Consider the following 27,009-nt stretch of genomic DNA (forward strand, 5'->3'; position numbering starts at 1 on the left):
TTAGGGCTCTTTTTAATACTAGATCTGTTACATGAACTACTTTCCCAAGTTATTTAAATTAAAAACAAGTTAGAAACAAGTGGTGATGTGATGGGGCAGTAGGTCATATTTGGCAGCTGTCATTCAATGCCGATAAATGTTGAAGTATATACATGGAGAGGCATTGCCAAGCATGTCCAAAGATGTGCATGTTAGGTGGATTGCCATGCTAAAATGTTCCTTAGTATCCAAAGATTTGTAGGTTAGATGGATTGGCTATGCTAAAATGTCCCTTAGTGTCCAAAGATGTGTAGGTTACATGGATTGGCTATGCTAAATTGTCCCTTAGTGTCCAAAGATTTGTAAATTAGGTGGATTAGCCATGGTAAATTAGTGGGATTATGGGAATAGAGCAGGGATGTGCCTGGGTAAGGCATCTTTTGGTGCAGACCCAATTGGCCACCTTCCGCACTGTATGGGTTCTATCGTTATATGTATGTCACTAGGGTTGTGTAGAGAAAGGATCTGAAGTGTGCTAAGTCCTTCTAGCCTGCTTCACCAGTGAATAAGAGTGTGGCTGATCATCTAACCTCAACTCCACCTTCCTATACAATCCCCATTTCTATTGATTCCCTTGGTGTCCAAAAATCTATTGCTAAAAAACGTCATATCCATAGTTCTCTGAGGCATATTATTCCAAATATTCATAACTCTTTGAGTAAAGAAAACCAGTTCCTTATTCTAATCAGACTGTGAGCCAATTCCCCGGGAACGAGACGAAAACGTTAAACGACATTTGGAAAGTGGGAAGGGGCGCGAGCATCGGCTACCTTCGGATGACGGCTTGGTTTTCTCAGGGCGGGCGGGGTGAAGGGGCGTGGTTTTCTCAAGGCGGGAGAGGTGAAGGGGCGTGGCTTTCTCAGGGAGGGCGGGGTGATGAGGTGGCTCGGCTTTCTCAGTAAGGGCGGGGGTGAAGGGGCGTGGTTTTCTCGGAGGGCGGGCGCGGGGAGTTGGAGGCGATGACGTTCACACGTATCCCATGATGCGGCGCGCTGCTGGCCACGTCCCCGGGCCACGTCGCTGCTGCCGCCATTTTGAGGGGGCCGGCCTCAGAAGGAGGAGCTATTCCAGCTCAGCTGTCGGACGAGCTTCGGTTCGGACTCTTTCTCTCAGACTCACTCTTTCGACTCACCCACCATGAATATCTTTCGGTTGACCGGCGATTTTTCGCATTTAGTGGCTATCATCATCCTGCTGCTGAAAATATGGAAGACCCGGTCCTGCGCTGGTGAGTTCCGGACTGGGACTTTCTGTTGCTATGGGGAGTGGGGGAGGAGGGTCGCAAGGCCCCAGGAGTAGAGGATGAGGGAGATCTTTTAATTTAACAAAAACAAATAGAATATTATTTAATATTTACCTCTGCTACGCCCGTGTTAACACGTTATTCTGTGTAAGTGAGTTTATATTAATTCTAAGCCCTCATTCTGTGATATCAATTGGTTCGCAACGATCAATTATATCACCGGTGACGTGTAGAAACAGTGAGAGTGATGTGGCCCATGGGTGGGTGGTCGGTCTGAAGTGCGATACCCGGTGTCTCCCGCTCCCCTTCTTGGGTGATGCTGGAGCCCGGGCGCCTGTTCCCCCGGGGTGTGTAGTGAGCCCGGAGTAGGAGCTAATGAGGTCTGGTTACCTGTCAGTGTCCCGCCCCCAGTCACTCATTCACTCTCTGCTACCTTACTGCCACTCCATTTTTGCAGCAGGCGCCATCAATTTTCTATAAAATGCTGAGTGAATTATTCGCAGCTGTTTTTTGTTTGGCAAGATGCAATTGCTTTATATATAGTTCGTATGAAAGTTAGAACAGATTTTTTTTGCTGAACTCCAGGGGCATCTGTGTAGAGAGAACAGAGAATATTGGAAGAACACTTTGTGGAGAGAGAAACAGTTAACGATTCTTCAGAGCGGTACTGACTCGAAACGTTAGCTTTTGTTTCTCTCTCCTTATACTGCTCAGACCAATTGAGTTTTTCTTGCATTTTTCGTCTTTTGTTTCAGATTTTTGCTTTAGTTAGCTTTGAAGTTAGTTTCTCTACAAGTTTGCATTCCCGTTCTGCTTTCGTGGCGTGTGTGGAACGAGCTCCGGTTTGTCCTTAAATAGGGACTAACTGTCACCGTTCAACGATTGCTTGAAAGGCGTTCGTACTGTTTAATCCTCGGAGTTTTATTTCTGCTCTCCATTTTATGATTAGTTTGCGTATCCTGCTCTGACGTGGCAACCGCTTTGTAGGTGTGGTGCGGGAGGGAGCTGCCTTCTCGGGGTCTCTCTCTGCAAAGGAAAAGATTTGTGCACATCCTGTGAAAGAGATTTTAACTTTGTGCATGTCGATAAGCGTTTAGCACGGCAAACCTTCTGGTTGATGTGGGCATTCCATGATGAGAAGTGAAAGCTACGCGGCATTTTGTAAATCCTGGTCTTTGTTGCTTCCCCACCTTTGATTGACACTTATAACGCATGCGTATAAATTGCATCCGATTCACTAATATTCGGAATGTTTAGATTGCAAGAGTGTGTGGAGACTATTTTTTTTAATTGTTGAGTTTTCTGCTGCACCGCTGTATTGGTTAACCGAAGACCTTGGTTCTGTCACTCTGGCCATGAGTGCAATTAGTAAAACTGCAACTACCAACATAATCTTCTCGCTGTTCGTTCGACTGTAATGGTTTGCAGGATTATCTGCAGCTAAGTGGATAAAATCTCAAGTCCTCGGTGATGGGTTATCCCTCCAGGTTCCATCAATGAGCCAGGCTGTCTGACACCTGTCATTTTGAGAGGAAAGATTCATTTGGTCTCCCATTTATCCTTGCGTGGATCTTGAAACTGGAGTATCTGTCCTAGTTAAAATCCAAGATTCTGACTTCATTACTGTCTGAGATGTTATGATGAAATACAATTCAAGGAAGCATGTACGTGGATAAAATCATTTCTGATTATGACAATATAAATAACTTTGTACTGTTTTCTTATTGCACATTGCCGTCATCTCACAATACTGTTCTGAGAAGCAGAAATATTTGTGTAAATTAAGGTCAGAGGTTGCAACTCATCTGGCAGCCACTGTCTGCTTCAAATTCAGTGAAGTGCTTTTTACTTTACCATATTGGGATTCTCTCCTCTCTTCCCCCCCCCCCCCCCCCCCCCCCCATAGATATGTAGAAACATTAAGTATACAAAATATTTGCAGTTCTGGAATGTTAGTGTCCACTGGAAAGATGCCAGTTGTCTCCTGACCATAAATCTTGTTGCCTCACTGGCCCTTTTATGGAACAAAGCTTTGTATTGGCTAGCTCTCAATTAAAGTACCTTAATTTTGGCAAATACGGTGTTTGCTTGTGAAAGAATGTCTTGTTTAATTGAATAAGAAAGTTATGCCTCCTTGCAGTGTGTATACATTTATCAGCTGGTTTAAAGCACTAATATTTTTTGCTGATGGGGAACAGAGGGGGCACTTACCTGTTTTGTAGGTAAGTGCCCCAATTCCAAAGACTACTGAGTCATTGAATGATATTGAATAGCCAATTTGAACTGCAGACTTGTTCTGTGACTCTGAGCTGCTGGACTTTGCTTATTCCTCAGTTGTCATTATAGAAACAGAAGATAGGAGGAGGCCATTTGGCCTTTCGAGCCTGTTCCGCCATTCATTACGATCATGGCTGATCGTCCAACTCATTAACCTAATCCTGCTTTTCCCCATAACCTTTAATCCCACTCCCCCAAGTGCTATATCCAGCTGCCTCTTCAATACATTCAATATTTTGGAATCAACTACTTCCTGTGGTAAAGAATTCCACAGACTCACCACTTTTTGAGTGAAGAAATGTCTCCTCGCCTCTGTCCTAAATGGTCTACCTCAGACTGTGACCCCTGGTTCCAGACTCCCTGTATCTATCCTGTCTAGTCCAGTTAGAATTTTATAAGTCCCTGAGATCCCCCCTCATTTGTCTGAACTCCAGCGAAAACAATCCTAACCTAGTTAATCTCTCCTCGTGCATCAGTCCCACCATCCCCGGAATCAACCTGGTAAACAATCCTATGCCTTGTGTCTCATTTTTAAAATGCCAATATTTGTGTTCTTCCCTCACAACTAGTAATTAATGACTACATGGAATTCACGGTTGGCAAGTGTAAATGTGATGTATGAATTCGCTACCATAAACTATTCAGGAAGTTGGGTTAGCCTGTAATATCATTCAGGAAGTCAGGTTAGCCTGTTTGGATCTATATAAAATGGAGTCACAGTTGTTGCACCATGTGATTTGCATAACCTGTTCTTGTATAACTTTAGCAATTATGGCATTTGATTTTCTTATCCAGTATCAAAGCTATCTCCCAGCTTCTTTGTATATCCTTATTCCATTGTTGTTTCCCCTTATATCTGGTAATGCAACATGTTACATGTGCAACTGGAAGGTTCAGTTCTCAGAGCCTACGTGGAGTTTGACAGGGTGGTGTAGCTTCCTGCTATGCAAATTTAAGCAGATTTATATGACTATCATTTAATGAATATTGAACATTAAACTCCCAGTTCTACTCTGGTGTTGAGATTTCTGAGGAATATGTTTGAGTGCCGTCTTTGGCGATGCTGCAGGACACACCTTGATCCAACAATGCAACCAACACTGTTACAACTGGTTTCAGGCACAAATTGCAGATCTAGGATGTAAGCTTAACACCACTTTTCAGTATGGATTACAAAAGGCAAAGTTCAATGGGTAGGAAAGGAAGAAATATTGTCCCCTAATTAATGATTTGCCTCTTATTTGCTAAATCTCTAATTGTGGCAGTTATCCAAGTTGGTTTGTGTACGTGTATTGTTATAGTGTCACATCAGTTGTGAGTTGTCCCCAACAATCTGATAGATAGAAATCTGTTCATATTTTTTGTGAAGTGACTGAGTAGCTGTAACTACGTTTGAGGAATCATTTTTCACATCATTGGGATTAGAGAAATTTCCGGGTGCACCTTGTTACTTTGGACGCTGTATGTGTTGTCTAATCTCTGCCAGTTTTGCAGAATGTTAATGAGAGTTCACAGTTCCCTCAACTGCTTGTGAAGCATCTTCGAGCAGCATTTGTAGTTCTTGCTATAAGTTTAGAAAGTGGTTAAACTATCTATCTCAGTGACTGCATTCTTATGAGTTGGAAAGTTGTGGGTTCAAGCCCCATTTCAAGTATCTGAGCACACAATCTGCCCTCGTAGGTAGATGTAAAAGGTCCCATTATACTATTTTGAAGAGGAGCTGGGGAGCTTTCCACACTGCTGGCTAATATTCAACCATCATCAATACAACTGCATCTCATAAGTTATCATGTCGGAGCAAAAATGCCTTGAGGTGTCCAGAAGGTGAAATAGCTTGACATACTTTTTCTCCCTCATTTTTTCTTTGGGATTGGTAGGTGTTCAGTTCCTGTGATTACTAAATCTAGGGTTAGATGTAGCAGCTGACAAAAACAGGGCAGTTAAATGATTGTCAAATATTTATGCATGTGCAATTTTTCTGCTATTATCATTTTCTCGAAGAAACCTGTGGAGGTGAAATGGTAGAATATATTAATGAAGGGGAGAAAAACTAGATGGAAGCTGACTTCTTGTTCAGTGTATGAGTGAGATGGATGGCAAAATGATTGCACAAAACAATCTGTTTCTGGGGCTTCCACTGGACTCTGGAAGATCAGTGTATCGAGCCATAGAGGTTTACAGCATGGAAACAGGCCCTTCAGCCCAACTTGTCCATGCTGCTCTTTTTTTAAACCCCTAAGCTAATCCCAATTGCCCGCATTTGGCCCATATCCCTCTATACGCATTGTACCCATGTAACTCTCTAAATGCTTTTTAAAAGACAAAATTCTACCTGCCTCTACTAGTACCTCTGGCAGCTTGTTCTAGACATTCACCACCCTCTGTGTGAAACAATTGCCCCTCTGGACCCTTTTGTTTCTCTCCCCTCTCACCTTAAACCTATCCCCTCTAGGTTTAGACTCCCCTACCTTTGGGAAAAGATATTGACTATCAAGCTGATCTGTGCCCCTCATTATTTTATAGACTTCTGTAAGATCACTCCTCAGTCTTCTACGCTTCAGGAAAAAAAAGTCCCAGTCTATCTAGTGCCTCATAACTCAAACCATCAAGTCTGGGTAGCATCCTAGTAAATCTTTTCTGCATTCTTTCTAGTTTAATATCCTTTCTATAATAGGGTGACCAGAACTGTACACAGTATTCCAAGTGTGGCCTTATCAATGTCTTGTACAACTTCAACAAGACGTCCCAACTCCTGTGTTCAGTGTTCTGACCGATGAAACCAAACATGCTGAATGCTTTCTTCACCAGTCTATCCCTGTGACTCCACTTTCAAGGAGCTATGAACATGTACCCCTAGGTCTCTTTGTTCTGTAACTCTCCCAACACCCTACCATTAACTGAGTAAGTCCTGCCCTGGTTCAATCTACCAAGATGCATCACCTCGCATTTATCTAAATTAAACTCCATCTGCCATTCGTCAGCCTACTGGCCCAACTGATCAAGATCCTGTTGCAATCGGAGATAACTTACTTCTCTGTCCACTATGCCACCAATCTTGGTATCATCTGCAAACTTACTAAACACGCCTCCTATATTCTCATCACAATCATTAATATAAATGACAAATAACAGTGGACCCAGCACTGATCCCTGCTGGTCACAGGCCTCCAGTTTGAAAAACAACCCTCTACAACTACCCTCTGGCTTCTGGCAAGAAGCCAATTTTGTATCCCATATAATATCAAATATTGTATCCAATATCCAAATACAATTTTGTATTTTATATGGTATCCCTGTTCAGTTTTTCAGTGGTTTTGGTGTCAACCGTATCATATCTGCAACATATGCCCTTGCTACACTACAGTGAGAGGATTTTGAAATTGGCTTGAGAGGAGCCGTTTTTGTTTTTAAAAAAAGGGGGGAGGGAGAGAGTAAGAATCACTAAATATCTGCAACTGGGGAGTAAGCCACAAAAGGATTCTTGTTAAATTTAAATCTTCTGCCTGCATTGCAGAATGTGGAACCAAAGCATTGCAGCTTCTGTTTTTTCCACTTATCCTAAGTAGGTATTCTCAGTGTATTTAGCATCCCCACACCCTTAGTTTTAAAAGACAGTGTTATGGTGAAATTAAAGTGGTGGACACAAAATGGTTACCTGACACACAATGGAAGTCATGATGTGGAGATGCCGGTGTTGGACTGGGGTAAACACAGTAAGAAGTCTAACAACAGGTTAAAGTCCAAATCAACCTGTTGGACTTTAACCTTCTGTTGTGAGACTTCTTACTACACAAAATGGACTTGGGGAAGGGGCACTGACTTTGGGCACAGACTTTGAGTTCAAACCTGCAGTATCTGAATTGCTGCAGGAAACTGGTCAGATCTTGAGGCACTTTAAAATTTGAGATAAAGAGCAGACCCCGAACAATGAGTTTGATAACGAGGTCAGCCACTGATGGGGACATAAATACATGTATGTATATCGAAACCAGTCATTGATAGAGGACATAACTGCATGAATGTATCCATTCTATGTACAATGATCCGTACCTGTCTACTCAACTTGTAACGATGTGTTAACGGCTAATGTCCGTACTGTCTATTGTCTAAAAAGTATAAAAGATGCCCAACTACCATTGTGTAGTTGAGAAGGTAGCTGCCAAGTACTGCGGAGTACCAGTGCTTTCTCCCAAAGCTTTGTCCGAACTAAAACTGTTTTGTTGAACCTCCAAGTCTGACTCCGAAGTGGTAAATTTCCCACAACAATTGGCGTAGTTGGCAGGATCTCATTGCTGGTAAGTTCAATCAATTGGCCACAATTGGAAAGCCGGGGTAGAGATCACCGAATCTGTGGGAGTCAGACGAGGTCAACAATACAGTTTAAAAGGGGTAAAATTAAGGGGTATTTATAGTGATAAGTATTGATTGACTGTTACTTGTGCTGACCGACTAGAGGACAAGGAAGTGCCTGTCTCAAACGCGCAGCCTTAGACCGGTTAAGAGGGGAAATTCCCCACGCAAAGGTCAGGTCCTTGAAGAGGCACCAAGGGCACTTAGGATTGTGAAGCACAAATGGCAAAGGTCAGTTAACATCAAACTCTGTAGTGGCGAACAAATGCAGAGTTTGCCACCTGTTTGCATGAACGTTTGTATAGTTGGGTACTGGACTGTCAATGTTGTAAAGTGGTGTGGAAAAGGAGCTGATCAACTCTGACCTAGAGCCAGACTCCGGTGGAGAAACACATTGCCGAGGCGGTAACAGTGGAGCCGTGAGTATAAATTGAAACCCTGAGACGGTAGTGAAACACGGTTCTAGAGTAGTAATAGTGGCTGGGGGTAGTGATGTCCCTACGGTAGAGAGAACACATTACTAGGAAGTAATCGTGGCTGTACGGTGCATAAAACACGTTGCCAAGGAGGCAATAGTGACCGGGGGTAGTGAAGTCTGCGAGATGGCAGATAAAGAAGTTGAGAGGACCTGCAGGATCTCTTATTGAAGTGTACATGACAGACATACGAGCACTAATAAAGAGGATGCAAAGGGATGGCTGGGATGTTTCTCAGACCTTAGAACAGCAGAGAAAGTGGATAGACGGGGAAAAGAGAAACAAGACAAAGAATTCGGGTATTATTAGTACATTAGTTAGCTGGACTAATTGAGCAAGTAGTCGCCTGTACTAAAAGGTGGAGTGGAGATGGAGAAGATTAGAGAGTTAGAATCCAGAGTAAGGGAACTGGAGAAACAAAACCAAGTGTTAGAAGAGAATCGATGGGGAGGGGAAACTGTTCCACTACCACCTCATGAGTCCACACGACAGGGACCAACCGCTCCTCCAGAGGAGTGGGAAGCGCTAGAACACAACTTAGCGCCAGTAACCAGAGGGGGAACAGATGTGCAGCCAAAAGCAAATTATCAACCATTCTCCCCAGGCGAAAGGCAGCAGATAATGGCTTCCCTGGGTAAATTACAACCTAGAAGCGCAAACACTAAATTCTGGGAAGAATTTGGGTAGGACACCAATTACACCTGAGACATATACACCAACTGGTCAGGGCAGCATGTCCAGCGGATAAGTGGAGACAGGCGGCAGGTGGACCTGCCACTCCTCCAGCACAAGATTATAGTGGGGGACGTTGGACACATGTAGTCGCCCTAACAGCAGAAATAGATGCCCAACAGATGCCCAACAGGCACCCTTCACCCAGTTTGCGGGGTCCCAAGGAAAGGAAACAAATTTGGAAGCAGTGGGAAACATTGTAGTCACTGTAATAAAAATGGGCACACAGAACCAATGTGTTGGGACAAACATGGGAGACCCCCGACCCGATCCATGACCACAGCGGAATCGGAGGAACCAAGGAACCTCAGAGGTCAGCAAGATTGACAGTCCCGTTCATAAGGGTAAGAAGGAGGGAAGGATTTATGTGTCTGCACTAGTAGGGGGCAGGCAATGTGAGATGCTGGTGGACACAGGAGCATCCATATCTGTCACCGACCTACCCTTACCCACTACAAGTAGAATGATTTACCTAACCAGGATAGGAGGGAACAAAACATCCCCTACCTGAGCGAAACCACGTTAGTAGAAATAAACAATTTGTATATACAATGAGGTTCTATGTGTGTAAAAATAACGAGGGTACAATAATGGGAAATGATTTAATGAAAGAATGAGATTTTGATAGACTGTGGAAAGGGAGAATTAATCTGGCCAAGACAGGGTGGTCAGAAAACTAGAATAGGGAAACTCAAGTCACCTCAACTATTAAGGTGGCCACGGCCACCACCAGAAATTGGGAATTGGAGACAGGAGGTTTCGGAGCCATCTGTGCCTCCGTCCCTGGAGTATGGGCTAAAACAAAATTAGATACCGGCTTAACTAAAACAGACCCAATAAAGGTACCTGGACCAGAGCAAAAGTCCCACCGACAATACCCAATAAAACCAGAAGCAGAGAAAGCTGTAGTGGAGATAGTTAAAGGGTTAGTGGAAAAAGGAATTCTGAGGGAAACCACGAGCACCACTATCTCCCCAACCTGAGCAAACCTGACGGAAGCTATAGGCTCACGATAGATTACACCGGACTCAATAAAGTCACGTCCAAGTTGCACCCCGTTGTAGCAAGCCCCTCGGCAATCCTGAATGGACTGTCACAGGAGCACAAAATATTTACAGTATTGGATATAGCCAATGGATTCTGGTCCCTACCCTTGGATCCCGAATCCCAAGACAAATTCGCCTTTACAGTGGGAGACAAACAGTACACTTGGACTCGCCTACCGCAGGGATTCCACAACAGCCCCGCTATCTTCCATTGAGTAATGAGTGACATCCTGAACAGGGTAGCACGATCCTACAATATGTAGATGATATCTTAATAGCTTCAGAATCCAAGTCAGGACATCAGGAAGCACTATATCTAGTATTAAACAAACTAAAAACCGCAGGGTTAAAGGTAAGCCCCAAAAAGGCACAAATCTGGAAAACACGAGTCCTGTACCGAGGACACCTTCTATCCCAAGGGCTTAAAAAATGCCAACAGACCGAAAGAAGGCGGTACAAATGCCACGGCCCGTCACCGTAAGAGGGGTCAGGAAGGTGCTGGGACTGTTTAACTATAGCCAAAGTTTTATCCCGGGATTCGCAAAATTGGCAGAACCTATACAAAGACTAGTCAAAGGGGGGAAATCGGCTGTAAATCGCATAGAATGGGGACCCGAGCAGGAAGAGGCTTATAACAAATTAAAAACAGAACTGATATCAGCTCCTGGACTAGGATTACCAGATTCCAATAACGACTTCCACATCCATTGTAGTAATGAAGGAGGGTTCTATTCCGCAGTGGTAACAGGACCATGGCGACAAAAGGAGACCCATAGGTTACTATTCAACAGCAGAAGGGCCTGCTGTCACCAGGCTGCCAAGGTGCATAGCCGCCTTGGATTGCGCCGCCTGGGCTGTAAAGGTTAGCGAGCCAATAATAATGACAGGGAATATAATCCTCCGCACCAAACACACCTTGGTGGAAATGCTGAACATGGGAAAGCTAAGGTCTGTCGCAAACATGAGAAGGGCTAAATGGGAAGCTGTCTTCCTACCTCCAAGCAAATCCGTAATAATAAGGGACACGGGAAATAACCCAGCAGAAGGGATTTTAGACACAGGAGAACCACACAATTGTGGGGATATAGATATGGACGCAGAAGAAGGTAGGATAAAGGATGTACCTTTAACAACAGCTGAGGAGACCCTTTATGTAGATGGTTCACGCAAATATGTGGAAGGATCACCCCGGATAGGGTGGGCAGTAGTAAATGACAAATTAGAAATAGTAAGGTCAGAAAGGATTGACGGAGGTCTATCTGCGCAAGTGGCAGAACTAGTGGCACTCACAAAGGCACTAGTTATCTGAAGGCAAAACGGTAAACTTATATACAGATAGTCGGTACGCATTTGGGGTAATACACGATTATATGACAGGATGGGGTAGAAGGGGGTTCATAACCACGGGAGGAACTCCTATTAAACACCAACAAAGAATTGAGGCATTGCTAAAAACTAGTGAGAAACCCCAAGAAGCCGCAGTAATAAAAATTAAAGCGCACCAGGAAGACATAACCCAGACTGGTTAAATTTCAAAGGGAACCAAGCCGCAGATAGAGCAGCACAGTTAGCCTTCGAACAGGAGACAGTTGGCGAGCTGCCAATAGCAATAACAGGACAGGAGACAAAATAGATATTCGGGACTTGCATGAGGATACCTCAAAGGGGAAGTGGGAAGCACAGGGAGTGAGCAAAGGGACTGATAACATTTGGAGACGAGAAGATAAGGTAATGGCACCAGAGTGCATACAAAATACCCTATTGGAACTATACCATGGACTCTTGCACGCAGGTAGAGAGGCCATGATAACTAGTATAGGATAGGAAAGGAATGGGAAGAGACATAGCCCGGCATTGTCACCGATGTGTGATATGTGCGCAACACAACCCTGGTCGACCCATAAAAATTAAGATGGGACACCAGCCCCGACCAAAGGGACCCTGGGAACATCTGCACATAGATTTCACAGGGCCACTACCACAATCCCATGGCAAATCCTATTGTCTGGTTATTATAGACCAGTTCACCAGGTGGGTAGAAGCGTTCCCTACTACAAATTGTACTGCTACCACGGTGGCTAGAATATTGTCAGACGAGGTAATCCCTAGATGGGGAGTACCCATAGAAATTGATTCGGATCAAGGGACGCACTTCACTGGAAAGGTGGTAAAAACAGTGTGCCAATTGATGGGGATAAAACAAAAATTCCACATCCCTTACCACCCACAGAGTTCTGGAATGGTGGAACATATGAATAGAACACTTAAGAATGCACTGGCTAAAGCCATACAATCGTCAGGAAAAATGTGGACAGAACTATTGCCCACTATATTAATGAGGCTAAGAGCTACCACAAACCGGACAACCGGATTAACCCCTTATGAACTAATGACAGGACGGGCGATGCAATTACCAGAAAGCATCATAACAGGTGGGACCGATGTAGGTCCACTAAAAGACAAAATCAGAAGATATGTTTTGGAACTAAGCGCCCAACTAAAAGGGATGTGCAAATTGGTAAAAGATAATCAGGAAGAAAGAGATGCACAGAGAGCTTGAAATGCTCCCTGACGTCCCAACAGCAGGAAGTTGTGCCCTAGTAAAAACATTACCCGAAAAACCAGGGTTTGCACCAAAATGGAATGGGCCATATGAAGTTATAATTAGTGGAGACACCTGTGCCTGTTTAGACACGAGGGAAAGGTGTATGGAAACATTGGACCCAGCTGAAATGGCACAAATGAATGAATTAAAGTGATCAGATTGCTTTCCCCAAAACAGCTGAAGACTGCAAGCAAGAGTAACTGACGCGTTCGGGTTGACAGTATAACTTTTGAAAATTGTATAACTTGAAGTAATAAGGTTGATACTTGCTTGTTGCAGACATGTATGAAATCGTGTATGTAACTGTATTACTTTGCGTTGTTGCGACTGTAAACTTGACTGGGCTGGAGGATAACCTATTTTACAAGGCTCATATACACTTACACGGGAATCGAACTGTATGTTACCCGTTAGTTAGCCCAATTGATAGAAGCCCTATTTGTGGCCACCCCTGGGTGGACCCCCCATGACTTATATACAGTAGATACATCAGACGCACCCTGTAAGGGATAAATTGGCAAATATATAAGGGGTATACAGGGAAGATGTGTGGAACTTGTAAATCCCACTGATCCTGTGTGCAGGGGGCTCCAACAGGTGGGAGGAAGAGCTTGCTCGGATAATGCAAGCTATCCGCTTTGTTTTTCGGGGCAGGGATGGGGATGTGCATATGCTTTGGTCAGCAAGAATGATTCCTGCGTACAGACGCTGTGTGTCCGTCAGCACTGTCAGGTAAATAGGGGTCAGTTTACTTGCACTTGTGATGAGCAGAAATGCCTGAATGTAACCACGGGGAAGCAGCTCATTTGTGGACAGTGTAATGGGACTCATGTCAGCTCAGCCGAATGGACATACCTGTTTGATACTTACCAAGTGGTGGGATCAAACGGGGAGGGGAGTCAAGTAAACTGAGCAATTGGCGGTATACACAAACTAATAATCAGGACACTAAATGCTACCGGGCTAAGAAGGGATTTGTATTCCTCTTCAATGGCACCTACACAACAGCAACACCAACCCTCCCGATCCTTTTTGCAGTAGGAACAATAGGACCACTCACTGTTCCATGCCCTCAGAAGGGGCATATCCGGAGAAAGATAGTAACCTGGGCTATCAGCAAAGAATTCTGTGCTGATTGGGAAACCCTGGGCACAATGGGATCGTCACTGGGATATGTGTTCCTTGGAGCCCTATCTCTCGGAGGGGGGGGGGGGGGCAGCAGGAGTAATTAGTGCAAAAAATATAAATCATATTGTCTGTGGACTAACAGTTCTGGGAAACAGCACATCAAAAGCACTGGAAGCTGTCAACCAAGAAATGGCTGAACTGAGATTATATGCACAGCAGACCCGATATGCAGTCGACTACCAGTTAGCACAACCCCGAGTTTGTACAAGCATAGGAGACAAATGCATAACCCATGTCACAGACGAATCCTATAACATCACCCAAGTCATTAATAACATCAGAAAACAGCTTTCAGACAGGGACCCAAGAAAGGGAGTAGCTGGCTGGAATGGCTAGTGGGAGGATCCTGGGGATCCTATTTAATGCATGGACTGATCATACTCATTGCAATAGTAATTGTCTGTTGCCTAATTGTTGGATGCCTTAATGTCTGTTGCAAAGTAATGGTGACATGAATTGTGCCAGGAGCCAGTGTAACCATCGAGGAAGAATACATGATGGGAACCTCTGAAGACGTCGAGAGCTACGAGGAAGGAAAGAAGATGCTGTTGTTGGTCTGGGGATTATTAAATAATATCCAGACCAAAAGGGGGAGCTGTTATGGTGAAATTAAAATGACGGACACCAAAATGGTTACCTGGCACACAACGGACACTGGGAAGGGACATTAAAAGGCACTGACTTTGGGCACAGACAGTTACAGAGTTAAAACCTGCAGTGTCTGAATTGCTGCAGGAAACTGGTCAGACCTTGAGGCACTTTAAAACTTGAGATAAAGAGCAGACCCAGAACCATGAGTTTGATGAGGTCAGCCACTGATGGGGACATAAATACATAAATGTATGTATATTGAAACCAGTTATTGATAGAGGACATAACTGCATGAATGTATCTAGTCTATGAACAATCATGTGTTAATTGTCCATGTCCGTGTACCTGCCTGCTTGTAACGATGTGTTAACTGTCCATGTCCGTATTTGTCTACTCGTAACAATGTGTTAACGGCTAATGTCCGTACTGCCTATTGTCTAAAAAAAGATGCTCAACTACCATTGTGTAGTTGAGAAGGTAGCTGCCAAGTACTGCGGAGTACCAGTACTTTCTCCAAAAGCTTTGTCCGAAATAAAACTTTTGTTGAACCTCCAAGTCTGACTCCGAAGTGGTAAATTTCCCATAACAGACAGTTTACCAAGGAACATATTTTTCTGAGTAAGCTTGCAACTGTTGAAGTGAAAACAGCCATGTTGTAAATCCTGTGCTAACGCTATGTATTGTAAAATGTAACTTTGTTGCAACTGGTTTCACTTTCCATTTCTGGGGTTGGTTATTTTAATGCCTTTTTATACTAAAGTAATTGAGCTGTCTACTCCAGCTCTGGAAGCTAGCCAGATGAACATCTTTTGTTCCTACATAACTTGAAGATTTAACTACTAAAATATAGCCAGAGAGCGCACCTGACCCAACATTTACAAGATTGTAATGCAGATCCACGAGATGCCAGGTCTGATTCTCAAATGTTTCAATGGCTTGTTTCAAAATGTCCATAGCAGCTGCTGCACAACATCAGATTGAACTCAATCATTGATGTATGTGAATAAATATACATTGCAGAAAGGCTTGTGACCCCGATCGATGAAAGTTGTACCTGGACTCATGAAATTACGTTGTCATCTGCTGTGATTCAATGCTGTTGTTTTCAATCGTACAGTTTGCATGCTGTGATTGTTTGTAAGATGCAGGTATTAAATATTGCATTTCAGTTGAGGAAAGTTAGAACATGTTCTACCTATTACCCCTGAAATAAGCCAATCTTTATGTACAAAAGTAGTTCTCTTAATGTTAAAATCCATTTGGGGACTAGTGAATGTGCTCACTGCAGATTTTATTTTGACACTCTATTTTCTCAACTGGTGCTGTTACACTTTTTTACAATAAATTTACAATAATTTTGAATTGTATTTAAGCATACATCACCCAAATTATTCTATCACTTGAGGCAGCTTGTGTTTTTTATTAATGCATGTGTGAATCTTTTGTATTGTCTGATTGATTGATTGGAAATTTGGTCCTTGCAAACTAAGGCTGCCTCTACAAAGGGGTGATTACTTTTGTGAAATTTGGCTCCGTTTACTGAACCATAATTTTCAACACCATGTTAAGTTTACTTTTCACATGGTCTCTTGTTTTAATCAGTATTTGCCAAATGAAGTTAGTAAACAGACCTAAATACATAAAGACTCAGCCAGATCAGCTGAAGGATGGAGTGTACGTTTGATGAGAGAGACAGAAATTGCCCTATGGCATCATCAGTTGTAGACAAAAGATGAGGAAAAGCTAGCCAGAGTTCCCATTTTTTTGGTTTTTGCCATTTAGGGGATGACCATCGCTGGCAGGGCCAGCATTAATTGCTCCTCTCAGCAGGAGGCATTGTCTTTGAGTGGATGGGATGTGGGGAAGACAAAAAGGCTAGTTGAATACTCCTATATTAAATTCCAAATCAGTTTGAGTTTGATTATGAAGGGATGCGGAGGCTGTTTTTTGGAAGTTCATTATGTAGTTTTTTCAGCCTTTTCGGGTGCTAGTTAGAAGTATAAAACTAACCTCCAATTTAATGTGTAGAATTGACCCTGACGAGGTCTCTTTGTGCTGTAAAACTCTATGACCAGTTATGATTTGAAAGGGTAAAGCGGATCACTCCAATGGCATGGTTATTACTGGCCAAAAGCACGTTCATGCTGGAAAAGCAGTTTTATTGATCCATTGGGAGGCTGGGGATAATTTTATAGAGGTTTATAAGATAATGAGGGGCATAGATCAGCTCGATAGTCAATATCTTTTCCCAAAGGTGGGGGGGTCTAAAACTAGAGGGCATGGGTTTAAGGTGAGAGGGGAGAGATACAAAAGGGTCCAGAGGAGCAATTTTTTTCAGACAAATGGTGGTGAGTGTCTGGAACAAACTGCCAGAGGTAGTAGCAGAAGCGGGTACAGTTCTTTTAAAAAGCGTTTAGACAGTTACATGGCTAAGATGGGTGTACAGGGATGTGGGCCAAGCACGGGCAATTGGGACTAGCTTTGGAGTTTTAAAAAAGGGGGCAGCATGGGCAAGTTCGGCCGAAGCACCTGTTTCCATGCTGTAAACCTCGATGACTCTCTTTGACTCTATGACCCGGGTTCGATTCAGGTCTTGGTGACTCTCTGTGGGGAGTTTGCATAACCCCCCTGTGTCTGTGTGGGTTTCCTCTGGTTGCTCCGGTTCCCTCCCGCGGTCCAATGATGTGCGGGTTGGGTGGTTTGGCCCTGCTACATTGCCCCTTCGTGTCCAAGTATGTGTGGATTGGGTGGGTTAGCCATGGTAAATGCATGGGCTTAGGGGGATAGGGAGGGGTGGTGGGCCAGGGTAAAATGTTCTTTGGAGAGTTGTTGCAGACTTGATAGGCTGAATTGCCGCCTCCTGTACTATAGGGATACTATGGATCTATGGTAATTATCTAGAGATTATTACTTTTGAAGCTCTGCTTTGTAATTTACTCAGAGTAGTAGGGGTGTGGAATGCCCTGCCTGCAGCAGTAGTGGACTCGTCAACATTAAGAGCATTCAAATGGTTATTGGATAAACATATGGATGATATTGGAATAGTGTAGATTAGAGGGGCTTTGGATTGGTTTCACTGGTCGGCGCAGCATCGAGGGCCGAAGGGCCTGTACTGCGCTGTAATGTTCTATTGGCCTGATAATTTGTGATTTGAGGTGCTGAATAGATGTCTCTACATTGTGCTCCTGCTGGTTTGAAGTCTTGAGTTATGAAATGTGTACATGTTGATCCCCTGAGTTGAGGAGAGAGAAATATTTCAGCTTGTTTCTACATTCCCTTCAGTTTGCAATACTTTTTGTTCCCATCAACTAAATGACCCAGTTACTGTAAACTGAAGTTATCAGCCCTATTGGCTTGCTAAGCAATGCAGACATCATTGAGGTGATGCTAGCGATGCCAGTTAGCACCATGGTTTTGCAGCTTGCTGGATTTGCACAGCCAAGTGATCGTTTCATGGTGGTTTAGTTTGAAGGAAAACCATTGGGAACATTCTAGTTCAGTAGCTTCCTAAGACGTCAATATAAATTGGATCAATGTAAAAATGTTGTTAATGTAAATAGAGAAATATATTAAAAATGCTTTTGAAGACAGCAGTGAGCAAATGCTTCTGACTCTAGTTAAAGCTTTGAGTTTGATTAACTTGGGAGTAGTAACTTCAGTTTTTTTCCATTGGCCTACACAATGTTCAAATTAGTTACTGTCCTTTTCATTGTTCTCCTATCTCTTGTACTCTGAACTACACTCTGTTACAAAGTGGCAAACCCTGGGTGCGTGCATGCAAATCAAAGTCTGTAATCTCTGTTCCTGACTTAATACAAACAAGTCAAATCAATTGCACATATGGGTTGTTCCCAGACTGCCAGCAGTCCTCCTATAGCTGGCTGTGAAGAGACCTCAATCTCTGACTGCGTAGCTCAGGAAGCTATCACATTGAACATCAGTGTTATGTGACAATCCACCTTTGACATTTTAATGTTTTGAAGAACCCCATGACTAATCTAAAAATGGATAGTCTTCCCAGACACAGTCCCCTTTGGAGCAAAAGATGACCACTGTTTAGATTCATTTGCATTTTTGTCCTTTATTTCCCCTCTTCTCTCCTGAAGAGCCTAGGAATGTTTCCATAAATCAAACAGATGTTGAGAAATGCAAAGTGTACATGGGCTGTAACATAAATAAGCTGTGAATGGGATCTTAATCCAATTGACAGTGAAACAATCACAACAGTGCTCAGCAGTGAGCAAAGCAAATTGGATATTGGGATGTATTAAAATGTCAATATTGAGCTGAAATAATGAGTTAATTTTGCCACTGACTGAATGCACTTGGAATCCTCTAATACAGTTCTGATTGCCAGAATACAGTGTTGCAGTAGTGAAGGGCTATTCTGGAGCAAATAATGATTAAGATGGAGGGATGATTGTATTCTGAGGGTGGTTTACGTAAATTGGGCTTGTTTTTAATGAAAAGAGCAGATTGTGAAGTGATTTGTTTTTAAGAACTCTAAAGTGGCTAGATATTGTAGGTTATAAGCTGTTTAATTTTACCCAGTGCAGTGGGTAAACTGCAGGAACCTGGCCTGCTCTTGAATCGGGGTCAATTCAAAGCTAATCTGCAGAAACAATGTTTCTGTAAATGTGTGGGCGTTTCTCCTTACAGAAACAGTGGGAGCAGATAGTATTTCATTCAATCAAATGGATTTATTCCAGAACTTACTATTTTTGGAATACAACATTAATTTGAAACACAATATGGTCATGTGTAACATGCCTGGGAGGAACGGGTAACATCGGACCTTGAGCCAAAGCTCTCCATCACTGGGGTTTTCGTTGGTTCAAGTTGTCTGTTATAAACAAATTGATTGCTATGATTAGTCAACAACACTATCGTTGGGATACCATGCTAGAAAGTAACCTCGATGGGTGTAGGTCTGTTTTGTAGCAGTATTTAGTGTAATATTGAATATTTTGGACAGCATGTCTCAAGGTGAACTGTCAAGCTAATTCAGTAGGAATCTAGACTTATGCAAATGTGATTTGAGGCAGCAATTCCTAGAGTATTTAAGGATCTATGCATACAAATATTTGTCTTACTAAGGAAATTGCCATTTGCATTTTGAATAACGTGATTTTTTTTTGCTTCCTTAGGTATCTCTGGGAAGAGTCAGATTCTGTTTGCATTGGTCTTTGTTACTCGATACTTGGATCTGTTCACGATTTTCATCTCTCTCTACAACAGTGCCATGAAGGTGAATTTAAGACAGTTTCAATTATTTCCAACACCACAATACTTGGAATTACCTCTGCAATGTTGTACATTGAAACTCTTTACAAAGATTAACATCCATACTACTTTTCCCATTCCTTATCACCCTCTTCTACCCAATCCCAGAAATTATGTTGTGTATCCTGTCTATATTCTAATTTGGGTATTCAAACTTGCCACATGCAATCTCAATCCTATTTATGCTTGTTGTACATTTGCTGTTCAAACCCGAAGTTTTGAACTTCCAGATTTCTGAGCTTGGCTAAATCCAGACTCGCTGTATTGGCTTGGATAAGATCATAGATTTGACCTGCATATGCCTCCTGTACTCAAAGATTCCATAGTATTTACCCTGTGGTTCTCAATGTCCTTATTGATTGTAAATTTTTAACAAAAGTGCATTGAATTGCACTTTTGAATGGCTTGAGTACATTGCTGCAAAGCCCAGTGTCTTCAATTTGATTTTGCCATTGTGACTTCTGAGGGAAAAAAAGGCATTTGGCCTCCAGCTTCTGTATGCTGAACACAAATGTTTATAATCATTTAAATTCGCTTGTTGACTAGGATTAATGAGCTGCTGCTTTTTTATCTTTATCTTCAACAGATTATCTACATTAGTTGCGCCATTGCCACAGTGTACTTGATCTACTTTAAGTTTAAGGCCACCTATGATGGAAACCACGATACGTTCCGTGTGGAATTTCTAGTTGTTCCTGTAGGCGGCTTGTCTTTCCTTGTCAATCATGACTTCTCTCCAATGGAGGTAAATCCCTTTTCACTTCAATTCAGGTGATTTCAATTAAAATAGTGTTTGGAATTTTGTTTCATTTTCTGTTTCGGCTATCTTTATGTATCTATCCCAACTGAGGACATGGATTGGAACGATCTGTCAGTGTATTCTATAGCAGTGGCCTCAAGATGTGTAACAGTAGCTTGAAGAAAGTTTTTATTGTTTTTGATCCTCGTTAGTAAACTCTCAAGCTACTGTTCTGCATCTCCCTATGGCATCGCCCCATAGTGTGGCGTAGAGGAGCTAGCATTGCTCTTTTTTAAAAAAAAATTCCCCCTTTCTTGAGGGACCACCCTCTGCTAATTTAAATCTGTGCACTGTCCTTGTGCTTAATCGAGCACTGTGTGGTGCAAACTATGGATGAGACAGTAAAGAATCTTTTGGGAAGGAATCCATCTGTAATCTCCTAGTCCTGTATTTCTCTTCGGTCTCATACCAACTTGATTGACCATCAACTGCCCTCTGAATTAGCCTAGCAACTCAGTCGCAAAAAGCAAGGTCAATGCCAGCCTCGTAGTGAAATCAGCCGGATGGGCCCCAATGGGGTCTTAAGTCTACTTTTTGTTGCCAGCTCACAAATGAATGATTTAACAGCTAGTGGGATTTTAACTGACCTCTGCCTGCTGGTCCAATACCATGCATATTGTGCTTTCTGTATATTGCAATGAAGACTAATATTGAAATTGTATCCATCACCTGATCAATTGTAGTGCTTTAATTCATTTTGTGTGCTCTGTCCCCTTGGGCCCCATTTTCAAAAGTAGCTTGTAGAAGATTTAATATTTTTGGACTATTTCCTCCCTTTGCCATCTGTCTTTATTCTTTGGTGTTTAAAATTGCAATGTTTACCTGCTGTTCAATTGCTCCCCAATGATGGACTAGAGATAGGACATGGGAGATTTTTGGAGTGGATGCAGAGTTGGGTAATGACTTGTTACAGAATTTACTGGTATTGTGGAATTTAACATTTTAAAAAAGAACTTGTGTTGCATTCTTTCCTCTTTAAATGCTGGAATTTTATTCTGTCATGGAATGCAGGTTTCATTCGCAAAACCAGAATTTATTGCCTGCCCCAATTGCCCTTAAGAAAGTGGCAGTGGGCCACCACCTTTAACTGTTGTAGTCCCATGTGGATTGGTGCACCCATGGTGCTGTTCGAGAAGGTTTTCCAGGATGTAGACCTAGCAATTGTATTTCAAAACAGTGATACCCTGCACGTACTCGTGTTCCCAGGCAATTGCTGCCCTTGTCCTGGTGGTGGAATTCGCTGGTTTAGAAGATTCTGTGGAAAGCGCCTTGAGGTTGTAATAAGTCAAAGCAGTTGGGTGATGAAGGTCTAAAATGTTGTATGGTGGGAGAATTGTAACCTGAATAAGGTTTTTAAAAAAAAAACTTAACTCTCTTCCAGATCCTGTGGACATTCTCAATTTACTTGGAGTCAGTTGCAATTCTTCCCCAGCTTTTCATGATCAGCAAGACAGGTGAAGCGGAGACCATCACGACTCATTACCTCTTCTTCCTTGGCTTGTACCGTGGTCTGTACCTTATCAACTGGATCTGGCGCTATTACTTTGAGGGTTTCTTTGACCTCATTGCTATCGTGGCTGGTTTGGTTCAGACTATTCTCTACTGCGACTTTTTCTATTTGTACGTCACAAAAGGTGAGGAACCAAAGATTTCCATTTTTGCTTTTACATTGTATACTGTGAAGAAACTTCTCAAATGTTTTAAAGAAAATTGTTTGGGAACCCCAGTGATGATCCTGTGTGAAAGGATGATGGCAAAGATGTAGCAAAAGTTTTTTTTTGGTAAATATTTTATAACTTTTTATCCACCGTGTCCTTGAGCTGTTCAAACTGCCAGGCACACCCCTTAATAATCCATTCATAATTATCTGCAAAATTCAGTCTTTAGTCCTCAAGGGTTACAAGAGAAGAGCATTGTATAAATCATAAGCTAGAAAAACTGTGCCAGGTAACTTTTTACAGATTTGGTACATGAAAATGCCATTAACATGTGGATTTTGCAATTATGCAGAACCACATTAACTGGAAAGCAGCAACAAATTGCAGCCAAATGGGTGGTGTGTGAAAAGCAGAATAACATATATACTCTTGCTAATGCATAATTTTATTTGTCGCTGGAGTTTTAAAATGTTTGAATAGAATGAAATGCTGGCTCATCTCCAAGAGTTTCTCGGGTAAAAGTCCTAGGCCCAACCATCTTCAGCTGCTTCATCAATGACTTCCCTTCCACCATGAGGTCAGAATTGGGTTGTTGGTGGATGACTGCACGCACAATGTTTCGCACCATTTGCAACTTCTCAGATACTGAAGTCGTTTGTGTCCAAACTCAGCAAGAACTGGGCAAAATCTAGGCTTGTGCTAACAAGTGGCAAATAACATTTGTGCCACAAGTGCCAGACAATTGTCATTTCCAGCAAGGGAGGATCTAACCATTGCTCTATGGCATAACCATCACTGAATCTCCCACTATCAACATCCTGGGGGGGGGCTTCCATTGACCAGAAGTTGAACTGGCAAGCGATATGAATAGTGTGGCTACAAAAATAGGTCAGAGGCTAGGAATCCTGCAGTGAGTAACTCACCACCTGATTCCGCAAATCCTCTCCACATGGCACAGGTTGAGTGTGATGGAATACCCTTGCCTGGATGAGTGCAACGCCAACAATTCAAAGCTTGACACCATCCAAGACAAAGCAGCTTGCTTGATTGGTACCCCATTCACAAACATTCACTCTCTCCAATACCAATTCAAAGAGCAAAGAAAATTACAGCACAGGAACAGGCCCTTCGGCCCTCCAAGCCTGCACCGACCATGCTGCCCGACTTAACTAAAACCCCATACACTTCCGGTGACCATATCCCTCTATTCCCATCCTATTCATGTACTTGTCAAGACGCCCCTTAAAAGTCACTACCGTATCCGCTTCCGCTACCTCCCCCGGCAATGAGTTCCAGGCACCCACTACTTTGTGTAAAAATCTGCCTCGTACATCTCCTTTAAACCTTGCCCCTAGCACCTTAATCCTATGCTCCCTAGTAGTTGACTCTTCCATCCTGGGAAAAAGCTTCTGACTATCCACTCTGTCCATGCCTCTCATAATCTTGTAGACTTCTATCAGGTCTCCCCTCTACCTTCGTCGCTCCAGTGAGAACAAACCAAATTTCTCCAACCTCTCCTCATAGCTAATGCCCTCCATACCAGGCAACATCCTGGTAAATCTTTTCTGTACCCTCTCCAAAGCCTCCACATCCTTCTAGTAGTGTGGCGACCAGAATTGAACACTATTCCAAGTGCGGCCTAACTAAGGTTCTATAAAGCTGCAACATGACTTGCCAATTTTTAAACTCAATACCCCGGCCGATGAAGGTAAGCATGCCGTTTGCCGCCTTGACTACCTTCTCCACCTGCATTGCCACTTTCAGTGACCTGTGTACCTGTACATCCAGATCCCTTTGCCTATCAATACTCTAGGGTTCTGCCATTTACTGTATATTTTCTATCTGTATTAGACCTTCTAAAATGCACTACCTCACATTAAACTCCACTGCCATCTCTCCACCCAAGTCTCCAACTGATCTAGTAGCTGCAGTGTGTATCATCTACAAGATGCACTGCAAGAACTCACCAAGATTCCTTTGACAGCAACTACCAAGCCCTCTACCATCTAGAAGGACAAGATCAGCAGGTAGTTGGGAACGCCATCACTTTGAGCGCACTGTCCCCCCGTCGTTCCCCCCCCCCCCCCCCCATTAGTCCCCCCCCCCCCCCCCATTAGTGAACCAGATGCATTTGTATGACAGTTGGCAATAGTTTCAATTCCATATTTTATTGACTTAAAATTTCACCATTTGCCATGGTGGAATTCAGATCTAGCTTTCTGGATTACTAGTCCAGTGACTGCCACTAAGTCGCTGTATCCCACTGGCTGGTTCAAGTCCCACTGGAAGACTTGAGTCATTCACCTGGATTGCCTTTCCTGTGCAACAATGAGAAAGTAATGCACAGGTGGCCTCTTTCAGAAGAGGTATTAACCAGGGGCTAATTTGATGGTTCAGGCTGATATCCATAGAATTATTCAAAAGGGGGAAGTTCTCATGCCACTGGTCACTATTCCTCCCTCCACCACCACCATCAAAATGTTGTCATCTAGCTGTGCCATTGTGTGAATAATTAGTTGTTGAATTTGCTTAAGGGGTACAGTGGCATACTAGGTATGGTCACATAATGTACACATTTCTGAATTAGTAATTCAGACTAGTTTGTTATGTTAGTTGGAGAATTAAAATTCAATTAGTTAACTCAGGGTTGAGGGGCAGTGTGGTATCAGTAATAACTACTAGATTGTTTTAAAAACCTCTTGCTGATGCCTTTTTAAGGAAGGAAATGTGCCTTGCCTAGTTTGGACTACATCACTCTGGATGTGAAGCAATGTGGTTGAGTCTTAACTGCCCTCTGAAATGGCCCAGCAAGCTACTCAGTTGTATTCTCAAAATGGCTCACCACCATCTGCACAATGAATATTAATAAATGCCAGTGACCACCATATCCTGTGCATGAATAAAATAAGTTATTCCACATTGAAGTACTTCAGGTGAAGTGATTTTGCACATTTGAGGTGTTATACAAGTGCAAGGGCTTTTACAAATATGCCCATTAAATTCTTGGGAATGTTACATTGCGCCTTCTGACTTTTTTTTTCTCTCTCCACATTTTGCTCTTTTAGTTCTCAAAGGAAAGAAGCTGAGTTTACCAGCTTAAGTGCCAAAGATCATCTGAACTTCTGTTGTTGGTCACATCCAGACAGGAAGAATTACAACACAACAGAAAACTTATCAAGAGCGTAAGATGCCTGAGACAGAGAGCAAGGGGACACACTTAAGAATTGCATTTAAACTTAATGTCAACAGCTGTTCTGTAGTCTGATGGACCACAAATATCAGTTTTCTGTTTTATGCATCTTGCCTTTTTTATTACAGTGTAAAAATATATTTTCTACAAAGGAATATATACTGAAAGGATGAATTACTTGCAGTGGTTTTAAAAAAAAACTTGGAAGCTTAGATTGGAAATGCTGAGTGTGTTTCCCTTTAGCTGTTTACAAGGATCAAATGCAAATTGTTTCAATAAAATCTGTAAATTACTGACCGGTTTAATTACTTAGAACACAGTATCTAATGTGCAAAGCTGGTCCTGTAGTTTTTCAACCACTTGCTCTATTTATTTGAATTTGCCAAATTTTTTTGAACATGATTCATTCTTTCCTCCACTGCCCCCATTAAAACACTAGAATTGTCTCGAGGCTGATGTGATTAACTATGCCTTGTTTGGGTGACGAGGTTTCCTTTATTCAATCAGTGGTTAAGCCACCTTCACATGGAATGCATGTATTCTGTCCTTTGGCATATGTTCTTGTGAACATAGAACATGAAGAATAAAGATTACAGAAACCTTACTAGATGTGCATATTACTGACTGAAAAGTGATTTGGACCGTGTAACGTTAGATATTCAAGGGACCATATAACTGAGTTTAATCTTGACTTTTTTTTTATTGAACAAATCACTTTTAGAATCGTTGGCCTGGACTACCACTCTTATCTCTTTGGAAACATTAGGGGGTTTATCTTGTGTTTTTTTACACTAAGCTGTTGCATGATATCTTGTGATACTGCCCCAAATAAACATTTTATGGAAAATATTCATGTCTGTTGTGTTCTAGCATGTCGCTGTCCACCTTTCATTTTAATGTAACTTTGATAGCGAGGTGGTACTGGAAAATATTTGCTTTGAATCAGCAGTAGTTTTCAACCTACCTTTGTATATATGTGGGGAGGCTGAAAGTATTGGGGGATCCCTTCAAATATTATGGGCAAGTTATCCTCATTTTGTGCCCACTCCTACCCTCTGAAATCTACCCAAAGAATAGATTGAGTACATTATTAAACTAATAAAACACTTAAAGACTCTGGCCCACTAATATTCAGGGATCCCAGTTTGAAACTTAACTTTATCTTTGCATCATTTGACTATATCCTTCCTCCTGGAAAAGCCAAATTTTCTTGTCCTTTTTTTGGTGTACATTTTAGGATTTGCTTTGGGGTGTTCATTTTGGGGGTTAACTAATTTAGAACAGTTACTTTCCTAGTACAACTTGAGATGACAGAAAACGAGGTCACGCACATTGGTGTTCTCGTGCACAAATGCATTGCTAGTTTTCTGTCTGCAGATTTGAAGAGATTCTTGTTTCGTGTCAAGTGTCAGAAATGAAAAGTAAGCAGCTTGAATAAATATAGTGCCTTTAAAGTAATAAAATATCATGGTTCAGAGAGGCATTATAAAACAGACTGACAAAACCATGAGTAATTGGAGGCAGTTGACCAC

General features: G+C 42.4%; 1 protein-coding gene across 1 annotated transcript; it reads left to right on the forward strand.

Annotated features, from left to right (window-relative positions):
• The first annotated feature begins 1,069 nt into the window (after window positions 1-1,069).
• kdelr2b (KDEL endoplasmic reticulum protein retention receptor 2b) lies at window positions 1,070-26,326 on the forward strand. The gene is made up of 5 exons (XM_078240591.1): window positions 1,070-1,267; window positions 19,695-19,795; window positions 20,417-20,575; window positions 22,011-22,263; window positions 25,353-26,326. Exons 1-5 carry the CDS (start codon window positions 1,177-1,179, stop codon window positions 25,385-25,387), a joined length of 639 nt encoding a protein of 212 aa, XP_078096717.1. The 5' UTR covers window positions 1,070-1,176; the 3' UTR covers window positions 25,388-26,326.
• Window positions 26,327-27,009: the final 683 nt, after the last annotated feature.

The sequence above is a fragment of the Mustelus asterias genome, chromosome 23 (assembly GCF_964213995.1).
Source record: "Mustelus asterias chromosome 23, sMusAst1.hap1.1, whole genome shotgun sequence".
NCBI classification, from domain to species: domain Eukaryota; kingdom Metazoa; phylum Chordata; class Chondrichthyes; order Carcharhiniformes; family Triakidae; genus Mustelus; species Mustelus asterias.